This window comes from Gossypium hirsutum, chromosome D10 (genome assembly GCF_007990345.1).
Source record: "Gossypium hirsutum isolate 1008001.06 chromosome D10, Gossypium_hirsutum_v2.1, whole genome shotgun sequence".
NCBI lineage: Eukaryota > Viridiplantae > Streptophyta > Magnoliopsida > Malvales > Malvaceae > Gossypium > Gossypium hirsutum.
The window spans coordinates 27,618,536-27,641,406 of NC_053446.1; the positions used below are offsets into that span (position 1 = coordinate 27,618,536).

The 22,871-nt window shown below is 31.3% G+C and overlaps 1 protein-coding gene across 1 annotated transcript; it reads right to left on the reverse strand.

Moving 5' to 3' along the window:
• Positions 1 to 9,627: 9,627 nt before the first annotated feature.
• On the reverse strand, positions 9,628 to 14,370 carry LOC107915442 (receptor-like protein 7). Its single transcript, XM_016844602.2, has 3 exons — positions 11,214 to 14,370; positions 10,748 to 11,038; positions 9,628 to 10,573 (listed from the first exon to the last, which is right to left on the reverse strand). Exon 1 carries the CDS (start codon positions 14,368 to 14,370, stop codon positions 11,404 to 11,406), a length of 2,967 nt encoding a protein of 988 aa, XP_016700091.2. The 3' UTR covers positions 9,628 to 10,573; positions 10,748 to 11,038; positions 11,214 to 11,403.
• Positions 14,371 to 22,871: the final 8,501 nt, after the last annotated feature.

Sequence of the window (22,871 nt, forward strand, 5' to 3'; positions counted from 1 at the left end):
TTGTTTTCTCTCACCCATTTATGTTAACTCGTAACTCATATCTATGTTTTAAAATTATCCTTTTTATTGACCCCCTTTTTGTCCAGATTTGATTTGGTTAGTTGCCTAACTATGTTTCATCATTTGTATTAATAAATTTTACTTTGTTCAAAAAGAAAAAAAGAAAAAAATTAGTGAAAAAATTCAAAAAAAATTTGATTGAGCTTGAATCGATAGTTTTAGGTTCTATTGAAAAGCTCATTTTCATTCTATATTTATTGTTGATGTAAATTCTTTCCAGCAACTGATTTTTTTTTCTAGTTTGGTAAGTTATCAACTCAATCTTAATTGCATTCAACTTTTCTGACCTTTTCCATACCCTTAACCTAAGCCTCATTACAACTTTGTAAAGACCTCTTGATTGGTGTGTGATCTCATTCTATAGTGGTGGAGACTTGATTTTCAAGCAAGCATATGGTAATAACATTTCTCATACGAATGTTGAGTGTACATTACTTGAAACTTAAATACTTTGAGTACTTGAGCGATCCGTCGTGAAGGTGTTAATTCTTGTTTAGTTTGAATTTTAGGTGATTATTAAGATAGGGGAGATGCCTAATATTTTAAAGCCTTAAAATTTTCTACTTGGATTGCTTGTGCTTTTTAGTTTCATTTTAGTTGAATTTTCAATGCATGATTATCTATAAATTATCCTAAGACATTATCGGTGAAAATGATAAATTGAAGGAAGTTGACTTGAATGTGGGTTGAGAATTTTGCTTGAGGACAAGCAAACGCTTATGTGTGGGGATATTACATAGGTGGTAATAGTAACATATTTTAACATCTTTCTTAATGTGTTTTTGGGTGATTATTCATTATTAATTGTGAATTTTATGCTCTTCATCCTTTAAATTCATGTTGTGATGCTTAATAGAGCATTTGGGAGCAAAAGGAGCGGAAAATGCGATTTGTACTCTAAACTACAAAAAATGCAATTTTTAGGTTTTTCGGGCATTCTAAGACACATATATGGAAAAAATCAGAAGATAGGAGAGAGAAATCATAAAATATTCAAGAAAAAAACTCAAAAAACACCATTGAAGCCGGTTCTGAAGCAGATTTCCATCAAAATTGAAGATTCCCAGTTGATTTCTTGGGAGATTATAATGAGTTCTGTATTTCTTTCGGTTATACTTTATCTTGGATGTTTTTATTTTCAAGCATGAACTAATTTTCTAAATACCTAGGGATCTGAACCCTATGATGATTTTTGTCGTTTGATTTTTATTTTACACAATAAATACTTAGACCTTGTTCCCAATTATGTGTGCTTAATTTCTTGGTTTAATATTTCTAAACTATTGATCCATGTTTGGTGTGCTTAAAACAGAGGTCTAAGAGATCCTATTTCAGAGTAGATCTTTTATAGTTCATGGAGTTGTAGACTATCCTAGAAATAGGAAAACATAAACTTACCGTATCAGAGTCAAATCTAATAGGGGAATGCATAGCATGAGTTAATGCGATAATAAGGGGGTTTCAGTTAGAATGAAATTTCAATTAATCAACCTAGAGTCAGTTGTTCTTATTCTCGAAAGAGGTATTTGCATAATTTAGGGAATTCTAAAGATCAAGATACTAAGTAAAGAAATTACGTATTTTAGATTGATAGTGACAGATGAAATCTAGGGGCATTCTTTCCTGGGTATTATTTCGCTTCTTGGTTGGTAATTGTATATTTTCCTAATTTTTTCTTTGTTGCATTCATTAGTTAATTAATTTATTTAATTTTAGTTTTTAATCAATTTCTCAAATTATTCGGCTAAATAATAGAAAAACGGTAATTACTAGTACTTTTAGTCTTTGTAGGAGCGATATCTTTGCTCACTGTAGTTATACTATTAATTGATAGGTATACTTGCCTTAGTTAAATTTTTAGTTAGTTTACCACTAGAAGTGCCCATGGGTCGGGCTAGGCCGAGTTTGGGCCGGGTTCAACCAAAATTTTAGGCCTGAAAAATTGGCCTAAAAATTTGTCCAAGCTCGACCTGGACCAAAATTCTAAAACCCGGGCCCAGATCGCTAGTATTAAAATTTTTATATTATATTTTTATATAATTTTTAAATATATATATAATACATAAAAAATACTAAAAACATTAAAAAAATTCCTAACAAATTAAAAAACAAAAAAAAATAATATCCTTAAATAACATTAAGATAAGTGCAACTTAACAAGGAAATACCTCTAAAATAGTAATAAAATTAACAATAGAACAATGGTTATACAATATTCAAGCAATAACAATAAAATAGTTGCAATATAATAGTAAAATGGTAGCAAAATAGTGAAAAAACTAGAAGAAAGTAGCAATAAAATAATAAAAAAAACAACAATAAAGTAGTAAAAAAATCAGGTGTTTTTTACATATTCGGGTCGGGCTCGGGCCAAAAAAGCTTTACTTGAGGCCCGACCCGCTTTCTAAACGAGATTTATTTTTTTGTCCAAGCCTATTTTTCGGGACTATATTTTTACCCAAACCCTCCCACTTTTCAAGTGGACCTTCGGGCCTAACCGGGTGGCCCAGCCCATGGACAGGTCTATTTACGACGTATTAGTATGATGACTTTTGTTATATGCAAATTCAACCAGAGGAAGATATCTTTCCTAGTTTAGCCCAAAATTAATTACACAACTTCTTAACATATCCTCCAAGACTTGAATGACTCTTTCAGACTTTGTCTGAGGGTGGAATGTAGTATTGAATTGCAACTTAGTTCCCAATGATCCCTGTAATTACTTCCAGAATCTTGAAGTAAACCTTAGATATCTGTTTAAAACTATGGAAGATGGAATTCCATGTAGGCGCACTATCTTAGAAACATAGAGCTCAACTAACTTTTCAAGTGAATAAGTGGGATATACTGGAAGAAAATGAGTTGACTTAGTGAGTCGATGCACTATTACCCAAAACTGAATTCTTCTTTGAATGACTAAGAGGTAGCCCTGACACAAAATCCATAATACTTCTATCCCATTTCCACTCGGGTATCTCTAAAGGATACAACATACCCAAGGAACCTTGATGCTCTACTTCAACTTTTTGGTAAGTCAGACAAGTTGAAACTTATTCTGTAATTTCTCTCTTCATCCTAAGCCACCAGTAAAAACTTTTTAAATCTCTATACATCTTAACTCCTCTTCGATGGAATGAGAAGGGTCCTCGATGAGCCTTTCTTAGCGATTCTTTCCTTAAGCCATTCCCAACTGGTACATACATTCTTCCCATGAATCATTCACCATCTTTACCAGACATCTGAAATTTTCTTATGCCATTCCCAACTGGTACATACATCTTTAAGCCATTCCCAACTGGTACGTACTAAAATTTGCTACATTACCAGACATCATACGTTGCTTATGCAAATCACATTCTGTATCTTTCATCTATTCTTCTGAATCTAAGAGAGAAAAGTTTGCCTAATAGTTAGCTCTACCAATAACGATCCATCATCAATCATACTCATTCTTGCATGTATAGATGTTAATATTGCCACTATTTTTCTACTCAAAGCATCAACCACAACATTTGCTTTTCTAGGGTGATACCCTATGGCCAGATTATAATCCTTTAATAGTTCCTTTTAGCATCTTTGGAATAGATTCAAATATTTCTGTGTCATCAAATACTGCAGGCTCTCATGATCAGAGAACACACGACACTTTTCTCTATATAGATAGTGTCTTTATATCTTCAACACCAAAACTACTGCTACTAATTCCAAATCATGGGTTGGATAGTTCCTCTTATGTGGTTTGAGTTGGCACGATGCATAAGTTATAACCTTACCATTCTTCATAAGCACACACCAAAGCCGATTTAGACATGCATCAATATAAAAAATATACTCTATACTAAATTCTAGTTATGCTAAAACTGGAGCTTCAGTCAAGACTGCTTTCAACTTTTCCAAGCTTGGCTGACACTTATCAGTCCATTCAAACTTTTCTTTCTTTTTCAATAGTCGAGTGAGAGGAGTTACCAACATTGAAAAGTATTTCACAAACATTCTGTAATAGCCTGTTAGCCCCAAAAAAGTTGCGAACTTCAGTGACATTTTTGGGCGGATTCCATTCAAGTACTTATTTCACTTTATCAAGATCCACTTTAATACCTTCAGTAGAAATCACATGGCCCAAAAAAATGTACTATCCTCAGCCAGAACTCACACTTACTGAACTTAGCATATAACTAATTCTCATGTAATATTCTCAGTACAATTCTCAAGAGCTCGTCATGATCAGTTTCATTCTTAGAGTAAACCAAAATATCATCAATAAAAATTCATCAAGTCCATGAATATTACAGGTGCATTTGTCAAGTCAAAGGGCATTACTAAAAATTCATAATGGTCATACCTTGATCTAAAAGCAGACTTCGGAACATCATCACCTCTGATCTTCACTTGATAATATCCAGATCGCAGATCAATCTTAGAGAAAACTGTAGCCCCACACAACTGATCAAACAAATCTTCAATTCTTTGCAAAGGATACTTATTCTTTATAGTTACCTTATTCAGTTGGAAATAATCTATACATAAGTTTAGTGTTCCATCTTTCTTCTTCACAAATAGAATTGACGCACCGCATGGTGACAAACTTGGTCTTATAAATCCCTTATCCAATAGATCTTGCAACTGTGCTTTAAACTCTTTTAGTTTTAATGGTGTCATTCTATAAGAAGTACAGGAGATAGGCAATGTACGAGGTTCTAATTCAATAGAAAACTCTACCTTTCTCTCAGGTGGCATTCTTGAAAGCTCTCCTGGAAACACATTTGGGAAATCCTTTACAATTAGAACTTGATTGATGTCCTTTATTAACATTAATGAATTCATAATGTATGCCAAATAAGGATCTACGCCCTTAACTATAATTTTTTTGGCGGATATAGCAAAAGTTATTCTATTCACCAAATCGGCATGTACGCCAGGCACTAATACTCGCTTACCCTCAAAAGTCAATAGACATACATTTCTAGCATGACAATCTACCACGTCATTATGTCTAGTCAACCAATCCAATCCCAAGATAGCATCAAATTCATAAAAACTCAGTAACAAGTCTGCTAAGAAAGTGTACCCACCAAACACCAACGGACAATTCTTTATCATTTTATTAACCACAATACTCTAACCCAGTGGATTAGTTACTAACATTTTCGTTTTAGAATATACAACCTCAAGACTTAGACCCTCTACAACTTTAGTAAAAATATATGAATGAGTTTATCCTGGATCTATCAATGCATAAATATTGTTTTCGAGGAAAGAAAATTTACCCATTATAACTTCTGGTAGATCAACATCTTCCTTTTCCTTTATTACATACACTCGGACAGACACTCTAGAATTTGGCTTAGTAAAAATTTTCCTTCATGCTCTCTGCATAGAACCAGATTTTGCTACCACTCTAGATCTAGTCTCTTGCTGAAACTTCTGAGGCCCACGAAAAGATTGCTCTACACTTGCTTCTATCTTAGAGGGACAATCCTTAACCAAATGATCCTTGGATCCATATCCAAAACATGCCCCCAGAACATCTCCAACATTCTCCTCCATGGCTTCTACCACAGTGCTCACAATTAACTTTTATTATCATTCTAGAATCACTAGAGCTTGCCATCAAAACAACTGGTCTACTAAATTCTTCACACTTGAAATTTGTATACTGTGAAACTCTTCTTGAGGTTGAAATTTTTTTAACTCTAGGCTTCTTAAAACTTGTTGGAGATGGAGGGCTAGACATTCTCTTCTTTATCATTTCTCTTTCAAAGTTTCTGCTTCTGTCTCTAATAATTGTTTCCATCTTATGAGCTTTGGCTGTCATAGTTGCTTAACTTTTACATTCAAAAGTTGCTACTAGAGCACAAATTTCATCTTTTAGCCCCCATTCAAACTTATCACACATTTTTTTCTCTAACCAGAACATATTTTTAGCATATCGACTGAGTCTAACAAATTCTCGTTTATATTCCATCACAGACATCCTTCCTTGTTTAAGATACATAAATTCTTTCTTCATCTGCTCTACGTACATCTGGTTTAGATACCTTTCTCTAAATTTCTCTAAAAAGAAATCTCAATCAATCATCTCTTCAAGAGTCACACTAGTCAATGTTTCCCACCACTGATAGGCAACTCCTTCCAGCAACGATATTGCTCACAAAAACTCTTTTCTAGCATGCATATCAATTCTTTTATCACTCTCCATACTCGAGACATCCACTACACCTTTGTCACCTAGAAATTCCTTAGCACCCATCTTACGAATTTCTTTCACAAGGTCTCTTTTAGTTAGAGTTGCAACCGAAACTGGCGGTGTAGGTGATGCTGGCGAACCACTTCTAGTTGTGGTTGTTGAAGCTGTTGGGGCTGGGGCACTTGAGCATTCCCTAGAAACTAGTCAAACATTTTGTGTCATCATTGTAAGAGATACATTTATGGAAGGATTACCATCTGCTCCTAAGCTAGCTGCAAGTGCTTTATCTAAAATAGGGGGCATGGCTTTCAATTTCTTCTCTAGTCGTTTCTTTGGATCCTTCAAACATCGTTTTCAACACTATAAGAAAAATCAAATTAGTTTCAAACACAAGGACTAAGCCAGAGGCATATCATGCATGATAGGACATGACTTAGCCTTCGATTTTCTAAGAAATGACTCAACCTTGGCTCTGATACCAAACTTTTAACATTCCAAACCTGACTTAATAATTGAATTCGAGTATGGTGTGTCACTACTTAAAAATCAAACTAACTTTAAAACATTTTGGAGGAAGATTTATATAATTCTTACAAAGTTATAGATATAAAACATTTGATAGTTGTTTCTTTACTAAGTTTAAATGAAGTCATTAACAATTTTAAATAAAATTCAAGCCATTTTAGCATATGAGTTCAAATATAATAATTTCATTAAACAAAATGTATTAATTTAAAACCAAGCATTGACAATTCATAAAAATCTCATACAAATATAGTCTTATCAAAACGGAAGTTCTTTGTATAAATCATTTTCAAAATACATTTATGTGTCACTCCCATGAGTCATACATGATACAAAACAAAGTAGTCAGCTCACAATAGCAACAACACTCTAGCATAGTCCTTATAACAAAGTTTTCCTTCAGTCAACAAGCTTGAGAAGGAAAATGCAACAGAGTAAGTTCATATGATCTTAGTGAGCTCCAAAGAGAAATCATACATATTATTACTGATACTACAATTGTATCATTCTAAAAGATTTACACACATTCACATAGTACGCCCAATGGCGTATACAAAACATAGACAGACTCAATGCACCAACTTACTTATCAGTTGGATGTTTACTGTACGCCAACTTACTTATAACTCAAATAACTCATATTCATTCAGCCATGTACCCATAATTCAGAAGAAGATACATATCATTCAATCTCGTTCACATACATTCTCCTTCTTAACTCCTTTGTCATTTTCATTCAGAATAGCATGTTTTATATTGATATGTTAGTCTGGTTTGCAATATAGTTGCCTTACCGGAGGTTACACAAACATATTTCTTCAACTCCATCACCACATATCAGATCATATCATAACTTATATATTAGAAATAGATGGTAGTGGCTTAAACATTAAGGATGACATTTACTTCATATCACAGACAAACTACACTCAGACTGATGACTTTAGATAACCATTATCCACACATACATCTTTCATCCATTGTAGAGGAGGATTACTTACCTTACACAAATTATATAAACAAGACATTTACAACACATCGAAGTAAGAAAGAACTCACCAGAAATTTTAGTAGAAGTCTACAAAGCATGTCCTTTGTCTTTATCATTTGGACCTTCATTAGCTTCTTGAGTAGTGAGCTGGTACTAACATAGAAGTTAGCTAAATACTGCAAGCCTTACTTCAAAGAGGTTTTTTGAGCTTAGGATTTCAGAGAGTTTCAAAGGAAATCAAGAAAGATGAATAAAATGTAAAGGTGTTTAGAAAGACCACTGTTATCCTTATATACTTAAGCATGGAGACCACCGTTATCAAAGTTGAAGGACACTGGTAAGAAGTGCTATGTTATTACTACCCCAAAAAACAAAGCACGTTATAAACATATATAAAAATAAGGCATAAGAATTTATTTCACCCTCCAACTTTACTAAAAAAAGTTATTTTAGCCATCAATTTAATTCTTCACCTATTTTAGCCATTGAACTTGTATTTTTTATCACATCACCCCAAAATTGATGGAAAAGTTAGTGTTTGTTAACTTTGCTGACATGACATGCATGTGGATTGCCACATAGATGACACGCTAATATTTAATTAATTTTTAATAATTTAAAAACAATAATTTTTTATAATTTCTTAATAATTTGAATGATTTTTAATTTTTAAAAATAGTTTCATATTTTTTGAATTTTTTGAATTTTTAAAATTTTAAAATTTAATTAAATGTTGTTGTGGAAATCCATGTGTATGCGATGTCAACAAAGTTAAAAATAAATAAAATTTCCATTAATTTTAGGGTGATTTGACAAAAAAAAAACCGCAAGTTTAAGGGCTAAAAAAGTGAGAAATTATGTAAATGGCTAAAATTATTTTTTATGTAAAATTAGAGGGCCAAATAAGTCATTATACCTAAAAGTAACTTTTAATATTTTTTAATGGCATACATTTAGCTCCTACCAGTTACCTATCTTTTCATTTTGGCTCTTAACTTCTTTTTTAGATCACTTTAGCTGTCAAATTTCAAATTTTAGTAAAATTGCTTTGTTTTGGACAAAAACCTGATTGATCTGTTAAAATTTTAATGACATTGACATGGTAATTTGTTTGGAAGTTTACATATATTTCATTATTGACATAAATAATTTGTTATAAAAAATTTCATAAACTTTTTAATATTTATTTTATTTATTATTTATTTTTAAATTTTTATGAAGTATGTGTGGAGTGTTATACTAATTTCCACGTTAGCATCATTAAAATTTTAATAATTTAATTAAAATTTAAAATTAAAATTAAAAGTATTAAAAAATAGAACCAAAATAACGAAAAAAATAAATCTAAAAACTAAATTTATCATCATACTTTTTTTAAATATATAAACAATAAACCAAATTATCAAGTCGAGTCCATTGAATTTGATATTGAATATCAAACTCTTTCTTAGAAAAGTCAATATTCAATCCATAAAGAATTCTAATCCTATTTAATTTTTTAATCATTAAAATTTGATTCTAAAAAGATGTTGCATGGTTAATTTAATGAATGAAATTCAACCTATTTTATTAGGTTAAAACCAAAGTTTCTATACAAAATAAATATTTTAATGGCTTAAAAATTTTAACATGTGGCATTCATTTATTTTTTGTTGCAACATTAACATATAAATGTAATAGTGTTAAGACTTTGTGTTACATTGATACATACTAGAATAATAGATATTAAATTGGACACTTGTACAAGTACCACAAAATACATTAGGCGCAAATTTAGAGGTCAAATGTAGCATCAACTCCTTTTACTATCATCCATCTTAAATATATGTATAATTAAATAATTAAATATCAACAAATGGTTTGAAGAAGTGGCACTGGATAAATTTGTCCATGACAAAAATAACTTGAATCTTCTTTGAGTTCACCTCAATACCTCTACTAAAAATCATGGAAATCAAGAATTTTTTAGCACTAACGCATACTTCAAAAAGTTTAATTCCATGTTATATTCTCTAAACACCTGAAACACTTTATAGAGGTTGCTAATGTGTTGCTTCATGAATACGCTCTTAACTGACATGTCATTCTATAATAACCTTCATCCATCTTGACGTCTGATACGGATAAGAAATGCCACCGCAATAAATACATAACAAAAATATTAACCTATACATAACAAAAATATTAACCCTCTCTATATATAATAAAAAAATATAAATATCATAACATATATTTATTATTCTACCAATCTTATTTATAAAATTTCTCTTAAACTAGATAGAATCCCAAGACAAATAGAGTCCCAGTAAAAATCTAACATTGAAGAAGTCATAAGAAAGCAAAGAGATGGCTTGAGTTGTATGGATCATTGCAAGTATGCCTTTGGAGTCATCGTTGTATTCTTCTCCTTTACCTATAATTTATATGAAAAGTTAATATAAAGACCTCGTCAAATATTGTCTTGGGATATTTTGATGAATAACCAGGCCAAAAGAAGATTTTACCCACAATCTATAGGAGTTGAGAAAGTTCACTAAAAAGTATATCAACATACAACCAATATCATTCTTATGTTTGGACTCGTATCTTCATCCTCTCTTTCTATGCTACTTACTCCTCTATTCCTGCTTGCCTTCTCCTTCCACGGCTTGAGTTGGGCCATCACCTGGTTCCCGAACCACCACGGCATAACAAAGCTAGGAAGATCACCATAACCACAGAAGAACAGCATCCTTGCTAGCAATCGTCCCATCAGTAGCTCTTGTCGAACCATCAGGAAAAGACTGATGGCATCCATACAAGTTATTGAACTGTTCAAAAAGAACAAATCACTGCAGCAATTAGATCAGAATACAGAAGTTACAGTAAAAACCACAATTCAACAAACGATCAAAAACCTATTAGCATTGCAATGGGAATCCAATTAACAACTACTTAATAAAATTATTCAAGAAAAAAACAAGAAACAAAGATCTTGAATCTACATTTCCGTTAGTAAATACCAATATCCGACACCCATATGAATACAACCCTTCAAAGACCTCCAAATTCAAGGAAAAGGGCCACTTGGATCAGAAGCCTCGATCGAGAAAGATTCACAGTCATATCTGTCTTCATCTCCACCAAGACTATGAAACCAGTATATGAACAAAACATCCATTCTAATCTTGGACCCATCTTTGCATTACTCTCTCTTTCACCTATCCCCTTTGTGGATCGCTAAGAAAATCCAACGGTACTTCCAGCAACTCTTACGAAAATTCTAGTTTCCTACACTGCAGATAGTTGCAAAATCATGTTTATAAAGAATATGAGTGCTACAATAACAAATATAATCAACTTGTAAAATGAGGATAAGAAATTTAAAGAAAATCCTAACTTTGCTTCGTTATCAACATATCAAACCAATAACTAAAATATTATAATTATCAAGTATTCTAGAATGCTTACCAAATAACGTTGGAACTTCAGTTTCGATGGAGTCACTTAGATCTTCTTCGTTTTGATTCCAGTTCTGAATAAAAATAGCAATCCATTTGTTTCCAAACTCATTCAGCACTGTATATCCAATAGAAAATCCAATCACCAATCCACATCCATACCCCATCAATACAACTTTCCAAACAGATAAACCATCTATTCACAAATCTTCATCCTCCTTCGGGGGCAGCATTTTGGAACCAACTTCATTGCATTTCCTTGTCAAGGGAACCCCACACAATCTTGGGTTTCCTATGTAAGAATCATTTGAAAATGTACCAAATTGGTTGCTCTCTGGAATCCTTCCATCAAGTTGGTTGTAAGAGAGATTCAGCACTGCAAGAAAAGTTAGGCTTGTAAGCTGTGGAGGAATCTTTCCAGAGAAACTGTTTCGGGAGAGATCCAATGACTCAAGCTCGGTTAAGCTTCCTAGTGCTGAAGGAATGGGGCCAAATAAGCCGTTGTAGGACAAGTTTAGCACATGGAGTGACTTGAGGTCTTGTACTTCTTCTAATATCCTCCCATGAAAGTTATTATTGGACAGGTCGAGACAGGTAAGGAGGGTTAAGATTTTCTGGTAAAAAATTTCAAACCCTCTATTCATAATTGTCACCGAATCTTTATAATAATAATTATCTCCAACATAACTTGGCTTAACTTTGTTGCCATCAATCACCATCATTCCCCTCAAAGACTGAAAAAAATCAACAGATACCTCACCTGAAAAGTTATTGTAAGCAAGATCCAGTATATGTAACATTGGGAAAGCATTTCCATCTTCGAAAAATTTAATCGAACCATAAATTCTGTTGGATCTTAGTATAAGAACCTTCAAGAGAGGCAGTTTCACTAACCAGTAAGGAAATGTGTCATGTATCATATTTTTCCCAAGATCCAAAACTTCAAGCTTTTTGCAATTGGCTAATGACCTTGGCAACTTCCCTTCCAAGTTGTTCCCGTTGATTTTGAGTGACCTTAGCTTATGAGTGGCTTGGAAGAATTCAATCGATAGTTGACCAGAAAAATTATTGGAAGCAATGTCTAATACATCCAATTTTGGAAAATTATTTTCCAAATGTTTAATTGGACCATAAAACCTGTTTGCTCGTAGTAGAACCATCAAGCCAGGCAACTTTCCCAACCATAAAGGGAATGTGTCGTGCAGAGTATTGTTTCCAAGGTTTACAGCATAGAGCATTGTGCAATTGGCTAATGACCTCGGCAACTTCCCTTCCAATTTATTGTCTTTTAGTTTAAGAGCGTACAGTTGGGTTGCTCCTCCAAAATCTGGTATGCTGCCACTAAAATTATTTTGCTGTAGATATAAAAAGCTGAGAGTATTGATATTTCCTAAGCAGCTTGGGATTGAGCCACTTAATTTGTTGAAGGATGCATCAAAACTCTGAAGTTGACTCAAATTACAAATAGGTGCTCGTAAAGAGTCTTGGTTCGATGAAAATTGGTCCAAAGATGTGAGAGAGTTGTTGGAAAGATTCAAAGACTGCAAACTTTTCTTCCACACCCAATTTGGTACTGCCCCACTTATTTTGTTATTTGAAAGGTCAAGATCTTCTAAGCTCTCTTGACTCTTTAGAAATGCTGGAAATGTACTTATATTACAGGATTGCAAATGCAACCATCTCAGCATTGGAAAGGAGGAAATTGCATCATCAAAAGCAATCTGATTTGGAATATCAATCCTATTGGAAGAAAGGTCTACCCATATAAGAGTGGTCTTCCACAACCAATTTGGATCAAGACCGTGGATTCGGTTGTTAGAAAGATGTAGGGAAGTTAATTTGTTTTGGCTTTTGATGAATTCTGGAAATTCAGTAAGGTTGCATGACCTTAGGGCTAGACCCTCTAATTGGGGAAAAGTAAGGCTTTTGTTGTGGCTTCCAATTAGCAAGCTCATGTTGGATAGGTCGAGAAACCTTAAGTTGTTGAGCTGGAAAAACATGTCGAGCTTTAATTGGTAATCACTAAAGCTGTTGTATCCAAGAGAGAGGGTTTGCAATGTTGAAAGAGTAAATAAAGAAGAAGGTATTGATCCAGAAAGGCGATTCCTAGACAAATCAAGATATGCAAGATTTGGCACTCCAGATCTATGAAATGGAGGGATTAAACCATTGAAATTGTTACCACTAAGATCCAATTCCACAAGGTTACTGAGATTTGCGATTGATGGTGGAATGGACCCAGAAATTGAGTTAAAGTTGAGGCTAAGTTTAGAAAGAGTTAAAACTCTCAACAATTTAAGATTACTGATTGATTCCGGTAATTTACCACTGAAATTAGTATATTGCAATGACAACACCTCCAAAGTGTTGTTAATTGGAAATTCTGGCAATTGGCCCATGAGACGAGAGTTGTCAGAAATATCAATTCTTTGCATTTTGGGCAATAAGAAAAATTCTGCTGGAAAATGCCCATTCAAATCGCAGTTGGACATGCTTAAAACACTCAGCTTGGGAAGTGACAGCGATGTGGTTTCGCACCATTCACTACTTTGACTTGAAATATTCACTCCATCCAAATACAACTCTCTGAGAGACCTCATTTTCTTTATCAATGTTTTGAAGTTCGGTTTCTCTAGTTTCAATGAAGCAGAACTTTGATCATTTCTCCAATAGCAATCATCTTGATAGGATAGGTTAAGAGAGACTAACCTTGTTAAGTATGAAATCCCTACCGGAATTTGGTCATGAAAACATGAGGCCGAGAGGTCAAGATGAGTTAAATTTGGGAGTTTGCCAAACCCATACTGAAACAGAGTGGTATTAAAATTGTTTGCAGCAAGATTAAGGCGTTGGAGATGGTGGAGATTGAAAATGGAGTAAAAGCTACCTGAAAGGTTTTGGTAACTGAGATCAATCCCAATGACATGACCAAGAGCATCACATGTAACTCCTTTCCAAGAGCAACATTGGGTGTTGGGATCCCAGAGCTCAAGTTTGGAAGAAAAAGTGAAGTTTGGGGCATAGTAGAGATGATGCTGCAATTGTAGGAGAGCAGACCTCTGGTCATCAAGGCAATGGTTTTGGAGATTAGTCTGAGAAGATGGGTGAAGGGAAGTGGAGGAGGAGAAGAGAAAAAACAGTGCAGTTAAGATGCCAAGATTCTCCATGTTTGGTGTTTAGATTTAGAATTTGATATGCACCATATTTATAGACAGCAACTTCAGATTACCATTAAAGTTGCCTTCATCTAATGGTGTTGTATTATTATAGATAGGGTCAAAATCGAAGTAAACCATTATTGTTTTAGTTTATGAATGAGGCAAGTATGTTTTCAATATCTTTCCTCACGGTTTACTAGTCAAAAGTCTAGATTATTCGCCCTAATTAATAACACAAAATTATAACAATAATATTATACATATATATTAAAGAAAAAAACACAACTTAAAATAGAAATAATATAAATATTATAATATAAATATTATAATACAAATAATATTGTTGGCACATTCATTTTATCATCTCAAAATTTTGGCTTGAAGTAATTAAGAAAGAGGATGATTATGACATTGAATTGGTCCAAGTCATTTTAAACGAAATTGAAGTCACAATGTGGTGACGGGAGGATAGGAAAAATATATATGGCTTTTTCAATCTCACATAGAAAACTATAGATTTCGTTGTGAGCTTTTCAATTTCATAATTAGTTTTTAAGGGATGATTCATTAACCTAAATAATACTTTTAAATCAAACTAATTAAATACTTTATCGTGTGGTTATTAGAAAAAAAAGGTATGAATTCAACCTAAATAATACTTTTAAATCAAACGTCAACATTATTTATGAGGAATAGCTTGTAAATAATAATTTTATTAATTAAAGATGTGGAAATTTTGATGAGGTTTTTTTAACCCAAGTTGAAATGAAAAAGTATGAGTTTGAGTCTTCTTTTTTTTTTAACGTGATATATGTGTTTTTTTCTAAGTGGTACTTATATTTGACAAAAGTTATATATGTTGGTACATAGAATTAATGGTGTTAACTTTTTTATGTTTAATTCAAATTTTATAGTTAATTTAATGAAAATTCATAATTAACTAATAATATTAGCAATTAATTTTTATCTAATCACCTTTAAAACTCGAATTAAATCACATACGTCGATTTGTATTTGACAAATTAAGTACAAAAGTAAAAAAATTCACAATTAAAACTAGATTTATTCTATTGACAAAATCATGAAAAAACCAAAACCTAATTAACAATTAAAATTCATCAAATTAACCCTAAACGCAAACTAAACACTAAAACATTAACACCGTTATTTTTTGGTATCAAAAAATATAATTTTTTGTCAAATATAGATATCACAATTGGACCAAAAAAAACATAGGTACCACATTAGAAAAAAGTTTCAAACTTGGGTACCAAATGGTATATTAAGCCTATTAAAATTACTAAATATTAAGTTGTTACCAAATGGTATATTAAGCCTATTAAAATTACTAAATATTAAGTTGTTAAGCTTAAAATATAGTTTAAAAAACACATATTAATAACATTTATCAAACTAAATTTATATTTTTTCAAATATAATAAAAGCTAATTATATTAATTGATTAAAAAATAAAAAAAATTATAAAATTATAAGTAAAATCAAATTTTAACAATTTTAACATTAAAAAATTAATTAAACAATATTTATAAAATAAATAACGTGTAAAAGATTATTAATAATATTATTTAAATTAGGTTTAAATATGTGAAAGGTGCTTGCGCTCTTTCGAAATTCAAAATTTAGTCCCTGTACTTTAATTTTGAGATATCGAGTCCCTAAAATTTTCTTATTTAAAAATCTTGGTCCCTCAATTTAATTTTGTCGTCAAAATTACCAATGTAAAAGGTAAAAATAATTCTTTTTAGCCCTCAACATTTACATTCTTTGTCAATTTGACCCTTACCCTTTGGAAGTACATAAATTTTTTTTAAAATATTATAAAAATAATTTTTTTATATTTTAAACAAAAAACATAAAATTTTAAAAACTATAATTTTATTTTAAAAATTTTAATTTTTTTAAAAAAAATTATGAAAAATAATAAAAGATCTTTAAATTTTAGAAAAATAAAAATGATTTTGAAATATAAATAAAAATTGCAAATTTCATTGTTATCTAAATCGGACTGGCCCGACTAGTCAGATCGGGAATCGGTTGGGGTATTGGTCCAATAAAAGGTAAAAAATCTATTGACCTACAAAATAGTATGGATTGATTGAACTGATAGTTGAATTGATTTCAAATCGGTTTGATCAATTGGTTCTAGAACAACCGGTACTATCTGTTTAAAGCAAATAAATTATTAAAATAAAAAATTATAAAATTAAAAAAATGGGTTCAATTGCTAATTCAACTAATTTTTTAGCCCAATTCAACCCATTTATATTGGTTAAAGTAACGGTTTTTAAAATTTTTAAACTTGTTTACATTTACAGTTTTTGTCAATTTGGTCCATACCCTTTAAGAGTACGTAAAATTTTTTAAATTAAAATTAAAAATTATTTTCTTCTTGTTTTAAACAAAAACATAAAAATTTTAAAAATTATAATGAAAAATAAAACTCTTTAAAATTCAAAAATAAAAAAATAAAATATTTTTTAAAAAATTAAAAAAAAATCCAAAATTTAATATTATTTGAAACGAATCCGATTAACATCCAAAAATATTATTCACCCGAAATCAAAAGACTTTCAAATATGTGACATATTTAGATATAAGGTATACGAGTCATGAAAATAAACATAATAATTGAAGATAAACATAGTATTTGATATGTAGCTTTTATAGTTAAAAACATATACTCCAATTGATTCCACATCTCAAACAATTGAATCATCAATCAGAAACCATACACATTAGAAAATATTATTTTGAAGAAAAAGAAACAACACCAAATCTAAAAACAAACTAGCAAAATCGAACCAAACAAAAATTTTCAATTTAGTTTATTCGGTTTTGTTCCCTAATTCAATTCAATTTATTCGATTTTCATGAATAATTTGATTTATTAAATTTTAGATATGAAAAAATTGAACCAACAAATTGATCGAGTGCACACTTCTAAAAATTCTTCCTATAGGAGGTAGTTTTCACCAATAGCTAAAAATTTTGAACGTAAACTATTTCCCTTCATTTATTTCAGTTTCTTCTTAAAATTATGTTCAGGTAATTTTATTTTTCTAGACAATGATAGATAGAAGATCGGTTTTACAAGGATTGTAAGATTCAAAATTTTCTTCATTCTTTCTTATTCATTGATATTCATTCATTCTCCATTTCATAAGATAGATCATACGATCTCTTACTGTTGTATCATTCCAAGTAGGTCTATTTTAATTATGTGATAATAAACAGTTAATTAAAATAATTAGATCCATAATTATTTTTCTATTCTAATAATTAAAGCAAGCTAGTATAAGGTCGAGCAATTGGGTTATGCTATGAGAATGTGAGATATAATTAAAATGAACCACAAAATCGAGTTTATTGATTAGAGTTGACTCTTTCTATTTTGTAAAGTTGTTGGTGAATTAAATCTTAGGAGCATTTCTTAGGGTGTTTGACTAACAGTAGTTAATTGTTGAAATGTTCTCACAATTAATTTACAATATAAGGAAAGATTGATGGTTTGAAATTATTCTTCGATTGCTATAACTAGCTTATTATTGAATAAGAATAAATCAGAAATCTGTGTTTGACTCCAACATTGAGGTTGGCATCGCACTTTAGGTTGGAATTTTCGACATATTGGTTTATTCTTTATTATTTCAAATTACTGACATTTATAATTTAATTTTATTATTTTCTAAATGTTAAGAAACCCCTTTTTATTTATTTTCTCTCAGATTACTTAGTCATGCACACGACTATGTCTTGGTCACAACAGAATTTAATTCTTTTAATCTCGTCTCTTTGGAATTCGGTTCTACTTCTATATCTATGATTTTATTCTGTTTTTAGGTGTATGAAACTAAAATTGATGGATTTAGTACCCTTCAATTTTTTTATGTCGTTGTCGGGGACTAGAACTAACTAGTTTTGATTAATTTGATGAGAAGATCTAAAAGCACATGCACACTCAAGTTCAATCCAGAAATTGAGAAGACAACTTATGCCCTAGGAAAGGAAGTGAACCTACAGAATAAACAACCTATTGAATCTGTCTCCTTTCCGAAACCTGAAAAGAAAAGACCCGTACCAACACTAAGACACTTGAAACTGGAACCGAAGAAATGGTTTACTATAAACATACAATTGAGAGAACTTACTATTGCACACGTAAATGAACAACCACTTTGCATCACTTAGTTAAAATCAGTTTTGATACACTTTCCACATTTTGTGCCGACCCTCATTGATGTGTCGTGAACCAACTCAAAATTTAACTAAGATAAGTGTATTTATCAATTAATAGTATAGCTACAATGAGTAAAGATATTGCTCCCACGAAGACTAAAAGTACTAGTAATTACAGTATTTCTATTATTTAACCAAATAATTCAAGTGAATAATTAAAAACTAAAATTAACTAAATTAATTAATTAATGAACACCGCAAAGAACAAATCAAGAAAATAATTGAGTATTAACCAAGAAGCAAAACAATACCCAGAAAATAATTCACCTATGTTTCATCTGTCACTATCAATCTAAATTATAAAATTTATTTACTTTGTATCTTGATCTATAGAAATCCCTAAATTATGCAAATAACTCTTTTAAGAGTAAGAGCAATTGACTCTAGATTGATTAATTAAAATTTCTTTCTAATTAAAACCCCTATTATCGCACTCACTCGTTCAAACACTAATCAATATGGTAGATTTATGTTGTACTATTTCTAGGATTGTATGCAACTCCATTCAATTACACAAGATCTATTCTTAAACAGGGCCTATTCCTCCTCTAATTTAAGCACATCAAACATGAATCAATAATCTAGAAATATCAAACCAAGAATTAAGCACACATAATTGAGAACAAGAAACTAAGTATTAATTGCGTAAAATCAAAATCAAAAGACAAAATTTATCACAGGGTTCATCTCTCTAGCTATTTAGAAAATTAGTTTATGCTTGAAAATAAAAACATCCAAGATACAGTATAACCAAAATAATTAAAGAAACTCATAATAATATCCTAAGAAATCAAATGCGAATCTTTAATCTTGACGGAAATTTGCTTCAGAACCGCCTTCAATGGTGTTCTTTGAGTTGTTTTTTTAATATTCTATGACGACTCACTCCTATCTTCTTATGTTTGTCATATATATGTCTGAGAATGCCTGAAAAACCTAAAAATCACGTTTTTCAATAGTTTAAAAACGAGAATTTAAAATATTAGGAGTATAAAATTCACAATTTACATCTAATAATCACCAAAAATGCATTAAGAATGAGGTTAAGATATGTTACTTTTAGCACTTATCAAATATCCCCACACTTAAGCATTTGCTTGTCCCCAAGCAAAATTCTCAACCCACATTCAAGTTAACTTTCCTCAATTTATTGTTTTCGTTGACACTGTTTTAGGATAATCTACAAATAATCATGCATTGAAAATTCAACTAAAATGACACTAAAAAGCACAAGCAATCTAAATAGAAAATTTTAAGGCATAAAACATAGGCATCTCCCCTATTTCAATAATTACCTAAAATTCAAACTCAACAAGAATTAATATCCTCACAAAAGATTCGTCAAAGCATTCAAAGTGCTTAAGGTTCAAGTAATGTGCACTCAAAAGTCGAACAAGAAATGCTATTACCATAAGCTTGCTTAAAAATCAAATCTCCACCACTATAGAATGAGATGATACACCAACCAAGATGTCTTTACAAGGTTGTAATAGGGCTTAGTAAGGGTGAGCAAAACTCGATTCGACTCGAAAAACTTTAAAAAAATACTGAATTTCTAGTTAAACAAATTGAGTTATTTGAATTAAATGAATTATTCGAGTCAACTCAATTTTTTTTCGAATTTCAAATTTGAAACAAAATAGATTTTCGAATTTGAATAACTCAAATACTTCGAATAAACCAAATACCAATCTATAATATTTTACATTTTTACCCCAAACTCCCATAACCTATTTACTTTCCCCTAAAATTTTTACTCCCTCCCTCTTTCCCCCCACAACTTTTATTCCCCTCCCATCCCACCCCCTTCTACCCCCAAACCCATTTCCCACCAAAATTTTACTCCCCCATTTATCCCCCCCCAAAAAAATTTACTCCTTCAACCCCCAAAACTTTTTATTTTCTCCCAAAACTTTTACTCCTCTCCCATCCGACCCACTTTCTGCCCCAAACTAATTCCCTCCCCCAAATTTTACTCCCTCAACCCTCAAAACTTTTTATTTTCCCACTAAACTTTTACTTCTCACATTTTACCCCCAAATCGAAAACTAAAATCATCCAAAAAAAGTCCCTAAACCTAAATAATAATAATTTTATTTATATCTACTATTTATATTATTAAATTAAATTTCACATTTTGTACTATTTATATCATTGACTTGTTTAATCATATTGAATATTTATAATTTTTTGTTAAAATTGAATTATTGATGATGCTATAAAATATTCGTGTAGAAAATTTAACTCGAACAAATATATTCGATTCAATTCAATTCGAATTCTATCTCATTCGACTCAATTTGAAAAAAAATTCAAATAGAGTTAGGATGATAAAATAGGATTCGTCAACTCGATTAACTCAAAATTTTTTCATTTGATTCAATCGAACGCTCACCCCTAGGGCTTAGGTTAAGGATATGGAAAAGGTCAGAAAAGTTACCAAACTAGAAAAACAATCATTTGCTGAATTAAAAGAATTTACGTCAAAAAGAATTAATAAAGAGAAGAAATAAGCTTCTCGATAGAATATGAAACTAACGATTCAAGCTCAGTCAATTTTTTTTCATTTAATTTTTTGATTTAATTCTTTTCCTTTTCTTGTTTTTAGAGTAAAGAAAAATTCAACGATGCAAAAAATGAAACATAGTTAGACAACTGTCCAACTCTAATCTCAACAAAACAGAAGTTAATAAGAAAAATGATTTATAACATTAATGTGGGTTATGGGTTATTATTAACAGTTAGAAAAAAGAAATGTGTTAGGATCAACGAAGTTTACTAGGGGTTAATTCAACAGGTAAGTGGTTTAAGGGTTAAGTAGGTTAAATCCTAAGTGCCTCTATCATCTCAATATATCAAATCAACAATATGGTCGTAACATGTATAATCGAAGCAAGTTCTAGAATAACAAATGAAGTTGACATGCTCACAACCAAAAATAAAATGAGCATGAACTAAAATATTTGGTCTATAGGCTCAAAAGCTCACAAAAATTATGGTTTTGATGTTAAACTCGTAAATTTAAAAATTCAAGATAATGCTTCAGTTCAGAGAGATAACCTAAAATATTATTTCTGAAAAACAACTTATCATGCTGGACTCTCTCGTGTTTTAAAGTATAAATCATAATGCACAAAAATATACAAATTAAACCCAAACAGAATCAATAAAAACTCAAAATAAAAAAAAATAAACTTTAATGATTGGTTTGAAAAAATTACTTAAACATAAATAACAATTTAGGGACTATATCACATAACATATAAACATCCTCCCCACACTTAAGATGTACATTCCCCTCAATGTACAAACAGATATAAACAAAATATCATAAGAGAAGGAGAAAATTGAAATTGCCCTGAATTTTGATGAATTCGTCAAAATAGTGAAAACTAAAATTTTAAGCAATTCTAAATGAAGTACATGTTTCCGAGTAAACTAATAAGAAAATAGACAAAAATAAATAAGATAAAAAATAACAAACTAGAAAAAAAACAATTGACAAAATAATAAAAATGTAGAATAAGATTAAAATAAAAACATATAAGTCTAAAAATTAAAATAAAAACAACTAACAAATAAAATAAAAGTACAACTAAAAAATAAAAATAAAATAACTAGAACTGAAAACTAAAGAAGATTTGTGATCGACATCATGCGCGATGTCAGATCGCAAGGCGCATAATCGGGTGGAGAAATATAGAAATGTTGGTATATCCAGTGCAGATACGCCTCAATGTTCTTGATCCATGTTGACTACTGCCCAACGTGCTCCAAATGTAATTGCTCAAGGTGATCTATTTGCTCTATCTGTCGCTACTCAATGAGGTCGATCCGATTAGAGTGCTGCTGCTATATGCGATAGATGTCATCGAGTGTGACCGGATGTGCAACAATGGAGTCACTCAGAGGAAGAGAGGATCGAGTCAGGTCCACATGTCGAAGAGGATCATCATCCGAGAGCTCCTCATCCTTATCCTGAGGATCTAGATGAAACAAAGTATATTTGTGTGGACCCGCTCCATGCTACTACTAAATCATCCTCATATGGCTTATAATAGATAACCCCTGCGGAATCATCTGTCCTACTAAAGTGAAGGAGGAAGTCTGCTTCAGAGTGTCTAGCAGTCCAAAGTACCTCGCCAGTCAAGTTACATAAGGGCCTTATCATATAGTTAGGGCCCTTCTTGCTCTGAACGGACTGATGGTGACAACAAAGAGCCACAAAGTAGGCAACATCAATGGGGTGGCGC

Bases quoted from the DNA above. Each gene is read 5' to 3' on its own strand.
- LOC107915442 (XM_016844602.2), bottom strand. From the start codon at position 14,370: ATGGAGAATCTTGGCATCTTAACTGCACTGTTTTTTCTCTTCTCCTCC.